The sequence below is a fragment of the Pezoporus occidentalis genome, unplaced genomic scaffold (assembly GCF_034315485.1).
Source record: "Pezoporus occidentalis ecotype Australia unplaced genomic scaffold, CSIRO_AGI_Poc_V1 ctg83, whole genome shotgun sequence".
Taxonomy (NCBI): Eukaryota; Metazoa; Chordata; class Aves; order Psittaciformes; family Psittacidae; genus Pezoporus; species Pezoporus occidentalis.
In genome coordinates, this window is record NW_026916192.1 from 3,138,422 (window position 1) to 3,154,165 (window position 15,744).

The window sequence follows — 15,744 nt, forward strand, 5'->3', positions numbered from 1 at the left end:
TGCCTTTTTATAATTAAAAATATGCCCCGAAGCAAGTCTATTCTGTTCTTTATTTCCATCAAGCATTTTGTAGGAGTAATGAAGTTTTCTGTTAATAATTTACTTGCTTTGAGTGACAGAATAAAAATATACATCAGGCTAAACACCAAACACAAACCTATCTCTACTATGAGATGCTTTGTTAAGGACCAATGTTTAAAAGAAGATTCAAACAGCCTTCATTTGATGAAGATCTACTTCTTGGGCTCTCTGTAAGCACATAGCCTGTACAACTGTGGCAAAGAAGGCACAATGACATTGCCATGTAGGTAGAAGGCATGATAAAATGTAGTCACCAAGTTTCATTAAAACATACTGACCCATTCAAAATCTCACTGTAATAGTTCACCTGTAGATCTATTCCAGAGCAAAACAGTAATTCTCACTAATACAAACTAATCTGAAGTACAAGTCCTTTCATTTTTTACCAACTTTTCTGTATTTCCTTCAGAGAAAATACTTGAGATAGAATACCAGATTACAAACAAAGAATAAGCATCATCAACATGACCTTATTTTGATACTAAAGCTAAACAGTGTATTTTAGTATATACTCAAGTCTATTAAGCTCTTTTTCTTCAAGAGTATAAAGTTTCTCACTAGTTCTGGTAGGAAACAAAAAGTAAAAATAAATAAAATAGTACAAAGGGGTATGGTAAACCTACAGTTTAACTGAAACTAACACCAATACTAAAACCAATAGAGAATAAACTAAACACTGATCTGCTAAAAACTCTCACAGATGAAAAAGCCCAGGAACCAAGAGGTAATGATCTACATTACCACATGGTCTTAAGGTTACTTCCTATTTGTATTTTTGTGCCCAAAACAAGAAAGACTGGGTGCACCGCAGATGAAAACTTCTTCAACAGACAGTCCTCATGCTACACCAACAGCATTCCCTATTGGCCCTTTCAAATCCGATTGAAAGAGAAAGAATTTCAGTCTGCCTCTAGATGAAGTCGCAGTGGCAATACATAGAATGCAGGAAAAACCACCTGATGGAGATACCCTGGGAGTTTATCCATTGGTATGGAATGGAAGGAGTGTATAAGATTGCATTTTTTTTCCTCTTTTTTGTTTTCTTACATAATTTATAATACTTTAGACACTGGTCTCATAAATATAATATGAACACTTTACACATGCCAAGCAATTAAAAGCTTTCCCCAAGAACTTTTAGGTCTTACCTGAACCACTGACAGCATCTGTTTACAGCACCTGGCTTTAGTTAGTAACCACTTAATTTAGTCAGAACTACAACTAGGTTTTCTTCAACCACCATCTTACTATTAAAAAACTTGTAGGAACAAAAAGAAGCCTACAAATACATCAGTTTGCCTTACAGTGATTAAAGTCAGCATAAAAGAAAGATTGTCTGTGGTTTAAGAGCTGTTGCTTGCGTCCCCACCCTTGACACATATCATCTTTAAATAAAAAGTGCAAATGGGATTTGGGGACTGGATGGACTGATTTGCCTATTGTTTGTCTTCAGTTGCTTATTCTGTAGCCACCTCTCATCAACTGTCTGGATTAGCTACAATTTAGCTCTTCCAGACTCTTCCCACCCTTAAGTCCCACAAAAGTGCTCATTTCCCTTTTTACGAAAACACAAAACCACCCTAAAATGTTTGTTACAAAACTATTAAACATTTCAGTACTACCATCCATATAGTCACCTTCCTGTCAAGCAAGGCCAAAAAAGTGATGATGGATTCCCTTTGAATGCAAGAGATACTACACTTTTCGTAAGTAAACAGGCTGACATTACGATTGCAGTCTCTTCTGCGAGTGTACAGATGTCAGATGAGCTGGTCCATTTTTGTGGGACCTTGTGTGTATTAACACCAGCAGATAAAGATCTAAGACTGATAATATAAACCCAACGTGAACTATTAACTTCCAAGACCACCTACTGTATAGACAAGTTTGATTTTCTAAGGGATCTGTCAACAGCAGCTGCGCTTTGTCACCGATGGCTGTCTTCTAAGTTTGAAGCCCTTACCACTAGACGGGGGGTTGGTGTCAGTTGATGGAATTCTGCGACCTACAAGGAGTCAGAAAAAAAAAATTACAGCAAACATTACACTTGAAAGTAATTCTAAGCATTCAGTGTATGTTTTGGATTAGTCATACAGCATTAGTGACAACATTCCTGCATAAAAGGAGGATGGCCATTAATAGTCTATACTATGTCTGCAAGAGGTATGGTCCCACAGAAGAGCAAAGGCAGTTTTAAGCTAATTTTACAGTGTTTACACTTCAGGATGAGCCAGCCTTTGAGAGCTAAGCTGTAAAACTACCCAGAGAATATACTCTGCAGGATGCAATACCATCTGGAATATCTTCATTAAGAGCTACCATCTTGACCTGTATTTCCACAGCACATCACCTGCATTGGGTTTAGCACAGCTGCTTTAGTCATCTAATCAGTCATTAAAATCGACTATTCCTGGTTAAGTATTCTTTTCTGAGGAGGATTTATGATACTTTTTCCATAATTTATTCAAGATCAATTTTAGAGAGCAGCTATTAAGTCAGTATATCAGAAAGCTACTCTACAGCACATACTTTTTACATCAGCTTCAATATATTCAACTGCTTATAAGAACTATTTTTATACATTCATGCTACTGCCTGAAACATCCTGCAAATAATCTTGAACAGAATTCAGTTTGGAATATTGTCTGCTTTGTATTCACACAAGAAAACTTACTGTCATTCACTCCATGAAGGAATCAGAAAAGGTTTGCAATTTAAGTTTAAAAACCTTCAGGTAACACAGAAACACGTGGAAAATCTACACACAATAGTTGCTATTTCCCATGCAGTAATCTAGCCTTCATGAATTCTTCTATTTTTCAAATGCACTAAGTACAAACACTAAGAGTGAGAACTTCATTCCTTTTCTCAGCTGTATAAAGTCTGGATCATCTCCACACTATTCCTTTCTCTTCCATAACCTTGGAAGCACTAATTGAAGCATTCAATAACAGATATAATAGGATGACATTGACTTGACATGAGTGCCCTGCTATTTATCCAGCAACATCACAGTAAGCTTAAAAGCTCTAAAAGGACTATTCAGAGGTCATTAGACGGCCAAAAATTGATACAGCTCATTTTGCAGTTCACATTCAGGCCCAACTGTCACAAATTCAAGCCAGTATACTCTCACCTGAATACCACAAGAAGTAATCAAATTTCTACTTGAACTTCTTTCAGAAGAAAGCATATTAACTGTTTCAATACTTACTAATTTCTATAAAGAGTTCATTAATGTTAATTGCATTTTTCGCACTTGTCTCTACAAATATTGCATGAATGGAATCTGCATAGTCTTTAGCATCTTTTTCCATGACTTCTCTGCAAAAACAAAGCAAAGAAAAAACTATGAATGCAAAAACTCACCATTAGTCAAAAACCTTTAGGGATAGATTAAGCTTTCAACTGTCTCACTAATGAGTATTTTGTATTTTACCTGTTTGGCATCACAGCCCTCCTTCATCCTGAAGTTAATGCTCATCCTTTATGCTGTCTCCCTGCCTTGAGGTATGAGCATCACTGAAGCACAATCATAAACTAAACAATCATAAACTAAACAATCCATCTGACAGCATTACAGTGGAGTTTGTTTCTTGAGTGCTTTAAGTGTAGGTCTGCAATCAGTCATTACAGGGTGTTTTAATCTTGACACACACAGTTTTAGATGTACTGAAAAGATACTAAAGCATTAATTCCACTAACCCAGTGGATTTCCTACAGCTGTTTACAAAAATAAGTATCTTGCAACACTGCACAGATCATTCATATAGCATTTACTTTACATGTAGTATGAAAATGTAGCTATAAACAGAAACATATTTAGACTGAGCAAAGAGTCAAGAAGTGAAAAAGTTACTCTACAACCTTAAGGTAGGCAAGCTGGTAATGTTCCCTTAATAACATGAAAAACAAAGCTCGATATGTAGAGAGAAGACTGGACTATATGTTGTATCACCTTACATACAATTTCTAGAAAACACAGGCTGCTTTCAGTAACAAGGGACTACAGGGTATCAAAAGCACAGATTTTAGATCATTGACTCAAATACTGCCTCTGACTGAAGTACAAGGAATCTTGCTCAATCAGCTTGAATAACAATGTTAGCATAATTTATGTCAACTAAGCACCAAGAAATAAACATTTGGGACAAATACTACCTACATGCTTTATATCTGCCTTCTAATTAATGTCATCAGTTCTTTCAAGAGACATGCTACTTCTAACAAAAGTTATTAGAGCTCCCTAGATAACTCCTATATATTAACAATTTGTAAAATTATACTAAAAACTAACTTTACAGTGATTCTTTAAACACATAACCATCTGTCTCCTTTGAGACAAGAGCTGTGGTACCTTTTCCAATAAAATCTAAACCCAGAAAGTCTGTACACACCTTCTTTCTGAATTTTGGCTTATTCAACCTGGACATCAATAAAAAAGGGCTTCTTTTGTTTTTAGTACATGCCTTCTTGAAACTCTGGCTGTTCATAAAGTTTCTCAAGAACTTTTCCCACTCCCTGCAACTATTTCAGCTGTGAGCCAATTCCACCCCAGTATTTAAGCAGGGAAGGAAGGCACCTGAACAAGCAAGTTAGAAAAGCCTACACAATGCTTTCCAACAGGCTTGATGTTTTCCTAACAAAATGAGGTGCTACAGACTGACGGGGTACTTCTTATAAAGTGAGATAAACAGCTTGTATTACACTGTAGTTTCACAGGGAGTTTAGACTTGTGTAACTTGGCACTGCCTCTAGAAAAGGTAATCCTGTCTCACTGTAAACTGCTCATTCCTAACCCTGCTATCCCACCTCTGTTATGCCAGCAAGTGTTCATGGTGTGAGAAACATAAATATACTTGGATGAGTTTTCCTTTTTTAAAACTGTTAGTTTTAATCTGGATCTATTTTATAGCCTGATTTACTACACCATCACACACATACTCACACCAACACTGGGAGGAAGTGGGCAAGACTGTGCAAGGCCAGACTAACCAAGTCTTCTGACAGCAGAAACAGCTCAGACCACTTGCGAAACTACAATGCTAGTACAAAACAGCTTGGATTGCTCTATACCTTTCACCTGATCTGAAATGTTAAAATATTTAGTCCTACGAGCTTAAGTGAAAATCTCCAAGTTACCAAGTTATTTACCTTACATCATTAAGATCACACTTATTTCCAGCAATAGCTACAACAATGTTCGGAGGTCCATGTTGTCGAAGCTCTTTAACCCAGTTCTTTAATGTTGAGAAAGTTTCCTGATGTGTTGAAAAAAAAAAAGAAGAAAATAAAGAAAAAGAAGAAATTAAAGAGTCAGAACTGGCCCATGACACCCTCATACCCCACACAAAGTAGTAATGCTGGGAAAATATCACATTTCTTACCTCCTTTGTGATGTCATACACTATAATGGCTGCTGCTGACCCTCTGTAATACATTGGGGCTAAAGCACGAAACTGGAAGAAAGACACCAGACATTATGAATCTGATCTTCTACTGACCTCCATGATCTCATCATTATTATATTATAAAGAAGTGAAAACTAGCTTTAAAGTCCACATTAGTGGAAAACTTTTCTTTACAATTACAGAGATGCTGTGCAACAATATACATAATTTCCATTCAAGTACTGTTTTACAAAGGCCAACCAATAGATGGCTTAGGGATCAGCAGCACACTTACTGAGAAAAAGCAGGAAGCCAAACTTGACCTTACTTTGACTAGATCAGAATCTCTCATTTAAAAGATTGTAGATTATATGCACAGAGAGGATATATGCTCAACTTTAAACACCAGACAAGGTGAAAACAGTCAAAATTGAACCAGCTTCTTCCTCCAAAACATTCAAGCTTTTGGACAAGAACTAATTTCAAGAAATCTAGCATGTATTACTGCTGCTCTGAAATGTTCAGAAGTTGGTGTCAACCTCTAGCCCCATGGATCAGTCATGGCACACTTCAACACTAGAAATGTTGGTTTCCTTCTTTGTAATTTAATTTACAGCCTCAGGGCTCCCCCCCCCCCCCCCAAGTTAGAAGCGTGTTTAAAACAGAAAACTGCAAAAGCCAACAGCCATGTGACCTGTTGCAAACAGAGCTTTAAGGAACATGCTAGATAGCAAAAGGCTACTGTAATTCATAGAATCACAGAACAGTTAGGGTTGGAAAGGACCTTAAGATCATACAGTTCCAACCCCCCTGCCATGGGCAGGGACACCTCACACTAAGCCATCTCACCCAAGGCCTCGTTCAACCTGGTCTTGAACACTGCCAGGGATAGAGCATTCACAACCTCCCTGGGCAACCCATTCCAGTGTCTCACCACCCTAATAGGAAAGAATTTCCTCCTAATATCCAATCTAATTTCTATTGTAATATCCAAAATTAGATCTAGGGCAGGTATATTTGGCTGGTAGTACATTTGCAGAATATAAACCAAGCCTGTGCCTTTGCATGGGCAGCACTATGAATCCAGGACTGAAAAAAGCGATAAAGCATACAATTAAATTGCATCAAAACTCAAGCATTCTTAAAAACAGTGTGATATTCTGCAATTTAAAAAGGGACAGACAACTAATCTAGCAAACAAAACTCTCAGTTAAAGCACAGAGTAAATTGCACGTACACCTTTTGTGTAAGCGTATGTAATTTAGTGCTTTTGTGCATCTTATTACTCAGGGTAAGAATCATGACTAGAATACAGTTTTTCATAAAAGCTTATTCAGTTCTAATAAAATACCAATTTCCTTTTGCTTAGTACAGTTCAACTGAGAGCACTACTATAAATCATAAAAATCTTGCTATAAAGCAGAATTCCAGAGCATTTACATTTGGCTCTCAAATTCTGTTTTGAAAACAGGATTTTGAACACAAAGTTCAGAATATAAAAATATTTAATAGTGGGAAAGGGAGACACGGGCAGGGATTCAGATCATGTTGGGACATAATCCCTCTCTTCCTCCCGAGTACTAAAATGTAAAGGGAAACATATTTGGTAAACCACCTCTTGGACTAGTTGCAGCCTGGCTTTTTGATTATTTGACTATTTACATTGGGAATAAACCAACTTGCACTTGCTGATTTTGCATTACTCTCATTTCCTGACTGCTAACACTTAGATACTTTTTTCCACCTAAGGGCAACAGGCAGATAAAACACATTAACAAAACAGATGTCACCAGAAACACTGAATTTTCCTTTTGCTATTTTTCCAGATACTTCAGCTTACCCTCCAGCCTCCAATTTGTGTTTTGACAGAATTATTAAGACATAATTATCCAGAGAAACTCAAAATTGTAAGGTAAGAAGGCAAAAAACCTGACTGCTGTAAGTGATCTGCTACATGTCATCACCTATCAACTATACACTGTGTAGAAGAAATGAGAGAAGAAATAAGGCTGCGCAATGAGCTGTGTGAAGTGAGTTTAGTGCACATTTCCACCTCTGGAGTGAAGCAGGCCCACCACTCCCTGAAGTCATTTAGAACATGGGATTGCCCAGTGCAGCATGGAACTATTCACTCCTGGGCTTTTGAAGTGGAAAACAGCAAATGATCCTCAAGAAGTCAGGACTACAAATTCTGTGCATTAAGTATCATAGCTCAGCAGAGACATTTTAGTTCCAAGAATGGTGTGGACATTTATGGCATTCCAGATATCATGGAGGAAATCCCTTCCATAAGTCATTGTCAGATGTAACTCTGCTATGGATTTCAGGGAAAGGCACGTATACAGACCATTTATGACTAGCGGCATGTGACAGTGCTGCTCTGTTTTGAAGAAAGAAACATTTATGAAGATACTGACATAATTTCTAAGTAAGTATTCTTGCTCCCATTTCACTGGTTTCCTTGGCTATATTGTGGCCTCACAAGTGACTTTTCTCAGGTGTGGAACATAAGCTTCACAGATATCACAGCTCACAGGTCAGAGACCTTTCCCGGTTTTATTTCAAGAAAGATACCACACAACTTGTATGGAAAGAAATTAAAGAGGTATCATTCAAAGTCTAAAAACAAATACAAGGAACATGATGGTCATGTGCAGAGATGCTTACTCTGATTATAGTGTGCTGAATCCAAATTACAGTGTTCTCCCATGGCTTGCAAACACAGCTAAAGTGAACAGGATGGAATGCTAATATGCATTGGAAGTTTCTTGCCAAGTTGCGGCAGGCATGTTCATAAAGCTTTCAATTTAAGAGTACCAGCCTCTCAGAAGTCATATTCTACCTCTCAGTAGACTCACATGCCAGCATTAACATTTCCAAATGGGCTAAGATGTTCACTTAAGACAAACTATTCACAGAAATGCTGAGTGAGTGCTGGTAATGGAAGGACTTGGGTATTTCTAGTAACATGGATACTATTGGACATATCCCTGGGACACATCCCTGGCAACATAAATTTGCTTTATATAGTGCTGCTGGATGGAAATAAACTGTCATTCAAAATCTAGGACACTGAAATGCAATACAAATATACTTCAGTTACTTTCTAGAACCAATCCTGAAAAATAGTACAACTGCATTTTCCAGCTATTATCCTGAAATAATAACCCAACCTGATCAAACTGGCGCGTATGGGAGACAGCTCTGGTATCTATCTTTATTACAATTCATTCTCATCCTAAATAAGCTCATCACGAGTGACTGATAATTGCCAATAGTTACCAGTCAAGAATCTGCAAGACAGCATTCTTAATACAGCTACTATGATTTCTACCACTGTTACTAGGAATCCATAAACAAGCAAGTTCACTAGCAAAGTCTTCCTTTGAAATTCTAAGTGAAAATCACGCAAACTAGTGAATTGATTTGAGTAGTCATTTTCTTGAAAGCTCTGGTTGCCTCCCCTCAGAACTACACATGCTGCAGAGATCAAAACATCAAAATAGATTTCTTGACATAGCTTCTAACTTATCAGATTTGAGAGAAAACTTTATAATAGAAGATCAGTTGTTACCTATAACACTGCTTGAAACGTTGCTTTTTAAAGCCTAAGCCCATACCTTAGCAGTTAGCAGTTGTAGATTTTCCCAGAAGTGGGGCCTACTCATACTATGAAACACAATTATTCGTTTCACTTTGATTCTCATGCTGCCAGACGCACTGGCTGCAAAGTAACTCCAGCTGAATGTTTAAAAATCAACTAGAAAAGGTGCTAGAGACAGCTGCTGGCTCCCTCTCCACTCTGTTTTCTTTTGAAATAGCACTCTTAGTGAATCTAAATCCAATCTTTTGTTTTTATATGCTCCTCTTAGGTAATCACCCTTAACCCTGTCCTTTAACCATACCAAAAATGAAAAATAAAACCATATTTACAGGCAGAGACCTGCCTAAAAACAACCAGTCTAGGACATGCTCATAAAACCAGATCACATTGTGACTTTCAAGGGCAGGGCTGAAAAGTGACCCAATCTCTAGCCAGAACTATCAGCACAGATATTGATTCTACTTACCCGCTCCTGTCCAGCTGTATCCCAAATTAGGAATTTATGCAGCTCATTTTGATACTGTACAGTCTTGGTCATAAATGAGGCTCTGGAAAAAAAATTACAGCTTATGCTTTTCAGAATATAATCACGTTCTTAGAACATCACCACCATGAACTTTCAAAAAGGTCTGCATTCCAATAGAAGCACTCCTCGCACACATGCACACAAAACCGATACAGATTTTCATACATAAAGGCTGAAATTAATGAGGCAAAGGGCCTCATAGGATGAAATTCAACTAACAAAACAGAAGGAACACAAATGCAAATTTTAAGCTTTTATTGTTCATAAGCTTTTGATAAAATTGAAGGATGTACAGCCAAAAAAAAAAAATCAGGAAGGTCAGCCTTTTTAACAGCACTCTTCCTAAATGGAGGAATCGCCACAGCAAATCACTTAAGCATGTACCAGAAACTTCCAGAGGGAAAGAGATCAATCCTTCCCCTTTGTATCAGCTTTTTCTATCTCTGTCCTAACATTCAGATAAATGTTGGCAAGTCCATACTTGAGAATAAGATAAAGAAGGTTCATATCACTACAGGTAGGTGTTAAGGAGAGAAAAGTCAATAATGAGCAAGTTGCTTGTTTTCTGCACTCTGAACAGCTCCCAAAACCTGTTCTTATACGCTTCTGTCTGCAGCGGCTTATGCACTTCAGAAGACAATCCCCCACACTCACTTATTCCTATGCTCCAGCTGCCCCCACCCAACTTCCAGCTGTTTTACAGTAACATATTGAAAAACATTGCAGAGTACTTGTGTTTTACTTGATCTACTTTACATGAATCACTGTGTTTTCCACATGAACAGGAATTCTAAGACCTAATCTTTTACAAGGGGGAGTTCTTTGCTCTGTTACCTGTAGGCACATTTTTTATTATAGAAGCCACACACTGAATTCAAATCCTTGTTGAATAAGAACTATAGATGCCATGATAATTTTAAGCATGCGAGATCCTACATTATGAACCTCAATACCATTTGCATGCTTAATTCCTGTCACTTGACAATAGTGAAGGTTCCCAAACTTGTTCTACTGTCAATTCTGGACAGAATGCAGGTGGTTGCCCGTGCTGGAGCTTCCTACAGTACACCAAGCTTGCTGTAGATTCAGAGAGCAGGAGTCTCTCAGCATGATCAACAACACGAAATACCTGACTCTGAACTTCATTCTTGGATCTTAAGTACCACCAGGGCACAGATTTTAATGATGTTTGTGACACTTCTGTAGTTACTATAACTGGAGTCTTTGGATACGTTTCTGTGCTGCAGGAGGACAGAACAGCTATCTACATTTTTAAAAAGCAAAGGGAGCAATTACACAATGCTTTCAGCTACTAAGAGGTAACCTCCTCTCCATTCCTCAAGCTCAGATAGTTTGCCAAATAGCATCTCAATCTCCAAAGCTTATTATTCTTTTAAGAGGCCAAATAAAAGGTTGCAGCATCACCAAGAAGAGTCTAACTGCAATACATTTCAATGTTAATACAGTTAATTAGATTATGTATTTTAACAGAGAGTAACAAGAAATAAAGTGATAGGAGTATCTGTTGCAAACCACAAAAAGACTTCCACTTCCTTAAGACTGCTACAAATTAAGCATCAATTCTGAATTCTCTAGTCAACATGGAAACAACTCCCTAAATCATAGATTCTCTCTGAAATTACCTTACTTGGTTCTATAAACCAAAACATTCCTATACAGTCAATCTGAACTGAACAGCTGTGTTGCTCTAATTCACATCACAACTAAACATCCCAAATGGTAGCCGACAACAGAGGTTGCACGCTTCTTGAAATTCTTTGACAAATGGAAGCTTCCATTGTGACAGATGTCAAAAAAAAGAACAAAGCACAAAATAACAACAGCAAAAAAAAAAAACCAAGAAAACCAGCTTAAAGACAAACCACTTTTGGGTCAACAAACCCCTCCAAATTACAGCTATACTCAACCGCTTCTAGTAAGAAAATGGGCATTATCCCCACTAAGTTTCCCAGCTGCTTCTACCAATTAAGTAAGCACTATAACTACTTGAACAAGATCCACCTGAAGTAGTTTTATACTCATTCATAATTCCTTTTGATGCTATAATGAAAGACTAGATATTCTGCAGTGCCTGATATATGCTGATCAGGCATATATCAGATACATGCTGGTCAGGCAAAGCAGAATATGTTCTCAGCATCCTGAGAAGACAAAAGTTGCAGAATTCTGACAGGATTTCTACAGCTGCCTGTATTTGAACCTGAATGATGAACATTCACAATGAAGTGATAACGCTAAGGGGAATGAAAAAGGGACAGGAAACAAGATTGTATCTCATGAACTCAAAACCACAGGAGTAAACTTAAACGTCCTCAGCTTTAGTTTTAGAATGATCAAAACTCCTCTAATCCTTAGTTTGTTCTTCCCACCTCCTAAAACAAGGTCTAGAAAGTTTCAAAATTAATTTGCTTAAAATTCTGGGACTGCATCCCTGCCATTTAGACAAGTTTTGGTTCATTTATACTACTACAGCAAACTACCAAGATATCAAATCCTCAGGCCAACGAATGATTGTGTTAAGATGGCTAAAAGATATATTTTAAGTCTGTCACTTCAAGAAAGTATACTAATCCCAGTGCTATCATTAAATCCATGAAGACAAATTCTCTTCTGCGCATTAGCCTCATTAGCACAATAGCCAGCATCTTCTACCAGCACCTTAAGTTACTACATAGCATCTGTTACAGACATGCCCTTTGGGAAGACATGTGCCTGTGATCCCTTTTTTTCCTGCCTCCAGATAGGTGCTACACTGGAGGGAGGAGGGAAAAAAAAAAAAAAAAAAAGAAAAGGAAATCAACCAACACACCACACAGCCAGAAAACTACCAGATTGAAAGAAAGCAACTTTGGAGGGTAGACAGCAAGATTTGATGAAATTCATTCCAAAGCTACCTTTGTTAACAGGGAAATTTATTTTAAAAAGCATACTTCCTACAGAGTACCTTGCAGTTCACTACCAGTATTTATATGCAAGAGTTAAAAAAAAAAAAAAAAAGAAGGTTGGGAGCACAAGGGGAAATGGGGAGGGAGAGAGGGAGGAAGACCAGCAGAACCATACTTGGGTTGTTTTTGTTTTTTTTTTTTTTTTCAGAAGGACAGGATGAGATACAGCTGACTTTTATCAGCAGCATCTTTCTTGGTCAAAGAAGTAGTACAGCCTGTGCATCACCTGAGACGGGAAGTTGCACTGACATCCCCCCCCCCACACACTTCTCGACATCAAGTGAAGTCATGTCCTCCTGTAAAGTAAGGAACTGCTACCAAGAAAAGCAGCTCATAAGACACTTTCAAAGCAGAAGAGACAGCAAAGGAAATAAAAACATCCACCCACTCCAAGAACTCCTGGTGTTTGGCCCTCCTTCTATGCATTTGAAGATTTGAGCTCAGTAATGTTGCTATTCTGAGGCTCAACTTTTAAACATCCTTACCTGTGAGACCAATTACATGAACAATTTCATCAGTTACTTACACTTGTGTATTGCATATAGATATGTAAAATTACAACTAATTCATTAAGAGAACTACAGCCAGAATTAGTATGCTAACTACCTTCAAAACAGACTTGCCCTTTAATATAATAAAAAAAAACTTAAAAAATAAAATCATGCAGTGACATAATAGCCTTCACAACTTAAGAGTAGTGAATGAGAAAAAGCACATTATTCCTTTAACAGAAGCATCATTTATTCAGAACCCAGGATCTCTAGCACAATTTTGCTACCTTAGATTAAGAATTCAAAATGGGTCCAGATCTCACACAAGAAAATGGAGTTATAGGAGTGCTGCATACACTTCTACGTTTCCTAAGGCAGTTCATGAGCTAATGAAGGCTGCAGTCATGCTTATTACCACATTTAGCTGCCACAGTGGAGAATCAAGTGATCTATTCAGGAGGTACAGACATATATTTATACAATTTGGTTTTAGTCTTAAATAAATTTCTTTTACTTAGTTTCTTACCCTATTGTTGGGTTGATGTTGGGATCAAAGCTATCTTCTACAAATCTCCACACAATACTTGACTTGCCCACACCAGTATCCTAAAAATAGGACAGAAACAGTTGAAAGAGACATTAGTTACTATAGCCAGATGTTTCTTTTTGTCCTCAGATCTTGCAGTACACTGTACATGAATCATATGTTCCTGCAGAGAATCTCCGAGAAGTTATATTCTGAATATACTTCAGATACTACAATAATTTAGTAGAAATGACAGGTCTCTGATAAGTTAGCTTTCTAAACAATTAAGATATTTTTATGAAGGACTGTAAAATCTGCATTCATGCTTATTATCATTTATTCAAACTTCTGTTTTTTTCCAAAGCTATGCACAGATTGCATTTGAACAAGAAACAGGGAAAGACCATCTATGACTTTTTTAGTAAAATAGACAGCAACTGAGTATGGCATTTTATTTTTTCAAGCCAATGGAGCACATTAAGTTACACAAGAGTGACACACACATTTCAACCCCTGACTAATGCTGTCCCACCCTGCTTAATGAAAGACTTGAAATTTCTTCTGTGACACACCTGAAACATGTATCTAATGGAATTCCACAGAGCTATAAATGGCCAAAGAGGAAACGCAACAAGAAAATTCTGGGTCATGTATGTATTTGCACCACTGACTTCATGGTTGAAAGGCACCTTTAGGAGTAAAAGAACTCAACTACTAGCAGCAAGACTGTTCTCAATAGAAGCTGGATATTTTAAAAGGTCATTTAATTAAGACAAGTGAAGACAAACATTTTGCTTTACATTTCATGAGTCATTAAAATTTAAAGAGAAAAAACTCTGAGAACCTGCTTAATTGAAAATAAAATTTTACACTATTCATGCATTTTCTTGAATCTTCTGAATGCTGTAGTAAATTTGGGTACAGTATGCATAGCTGTGCTTATTTTTTCAAGCTACTTTCCTCTCACAGAAAAGCTTATAATCTCAGAACACTGACGCAGTTCCTGACTACAGGAGTTCAATGACCAGTTTTCCTGGGTGCTTATTCTCCTCTTCTTACATGAGGAAAGGTTTCTCAGGTCAGGTGAATGCAAACAGTGGCTGGTCCTTACCTCAAATGCCTTCATAACAAAAGGAGTACAGAAACACTCAGTTTTTTTCCCCTGAAGTGCAGTGTGGCCATTTAGAGGAAGAAAACGAGTCTGCTGGCATGTACAGTTCAAGATTTAGATACAGGTGGGGGCAACTGCACCTATGCAACGTGAGGCTCTCCAGTGAAGCCCTCAGACCCAACCAAACCAACAACACAGCTTTATAGCCTTAACTTCTTCCAAACATCTACCTCAGTTTGTTTAATGTCTCCTTCTCCAACCACCTGCAACGCCTCAGACACTTTTAAAGCCTACATATGCTGTTTAAGAAAAAAGTTCAGGCCCCTCCCCCTCGAGTGTGATTTCAGGTACCTTTATTTATTTATTTATTTAGTGAATTCCAAGCCTGAAACAGCTTACAGGGAAGAGGGAAGCACACACTGGGTGCCCCTGCTCCCTCTCTCCTCTTTTATACAGCAAAAGATCGAAAAAAAGGAGCGATATTTACCCCCGGAGAACGCTTACCCTGTGCACGGGGAAGGCCCTTCCGGCCGCCCGCTCTCCTCAGCGGGACGCGGCCCCACAGCCGGGGCGCGCCGGCAGCCGCAGCGGGAGCGAGGCCCACCCTTCACCCAGGGAAAGAACTCCCGCTCAGAGCCTCTCCAGCCTTACGCAGAGGCTTTCCACCACTGCAGAAAGCTTTCCAAGCCAGCCCCTCCGCAGACCCGCTCCCTACCACCGCCCCCGGAGCCGGCCGCGCAGCACTTACCCCCAGAAGGCAAACTTTCAGCTCCCTCAGAGCCATGGCCGCGCAAACCGTGCCTTTAACAAGCGCCGAAGACACAGCCCAGTGCGACCATAGCCCTTGCCGGGGCGCGCGTTCCGCCGAGGCCCGCGGGGGCAGCCCCCCGCCTCCCTCACACCGTGATTACCAGCCAACCTTCCTCCGCAGAGCTGCGCGAACGCGACGCCATCTTGGATGGCCCGCCGGCGTCACCTGACCGCGCCCCCGCCCGTCGCCGCCGCGCTTTCCCTCGCGGTGAGGAGGCGAGGCCGGGCGCTGAGGGGTG

General features: G+C 38.8%; 1 protein-coding gene across 1 annotated transcript; it reads right to left on the bottom strand.

Annotated features, from left to right (window-relative positions):
* Nucleotides 1-1,949: 1,949 nt before the first annotated feature.
* On the bottom strand, nt 1,950-15,681 carry RAB22A (RAB22A, member RAS oncogene family). The gene is made up of 7 exons (XM_062604190.1): nt 15,444-15,681; nt 13,585-13,664; nt 9,542-9,623; nt 5,469-5,540; nt 5,236-5,342; nt 3,296-3,405; nt 1,950-2,086 (listed from the first exon to the last, which is right to left on the bottom strand). The coding sequence occupies exons 1-7, from the start codon at nt 15,477-15,479 to the stop codon at nt 1,989-1,991; spliced, it is 585 nt and encodes a 194-aa protein (XP_062460174.1). The 5' UTR covers nt 15,480-15,681; the 3' UTR covers nt 1,950-1,988.
* Between the last annotated feature and the right edge of the window lie 63 nt (nt 15,682-15,744).

Coding starts and splice junctions, on each gene's coding strand:
- RAB22A (XM_062604190.1), bottom strand. CDS start 15,479: ATGGCTCTGAGGGAGCTGAAAGTTTGCCTTCTGGGG. Junction 13,665..15,443: donor TGAAAGTTTGCCTTCTGGGG/GTAAGTGCTGCG, acceptor TCCTATTTTTAG/GATACTGGTGTGGGCAAGTC. Junction 5,343..5,468: donor TGTATGACATCACAAAGGAG/GTAAGAAATGTG, acceptor TCAACACATCAG/GAAACTTTCTCAACATTAAA.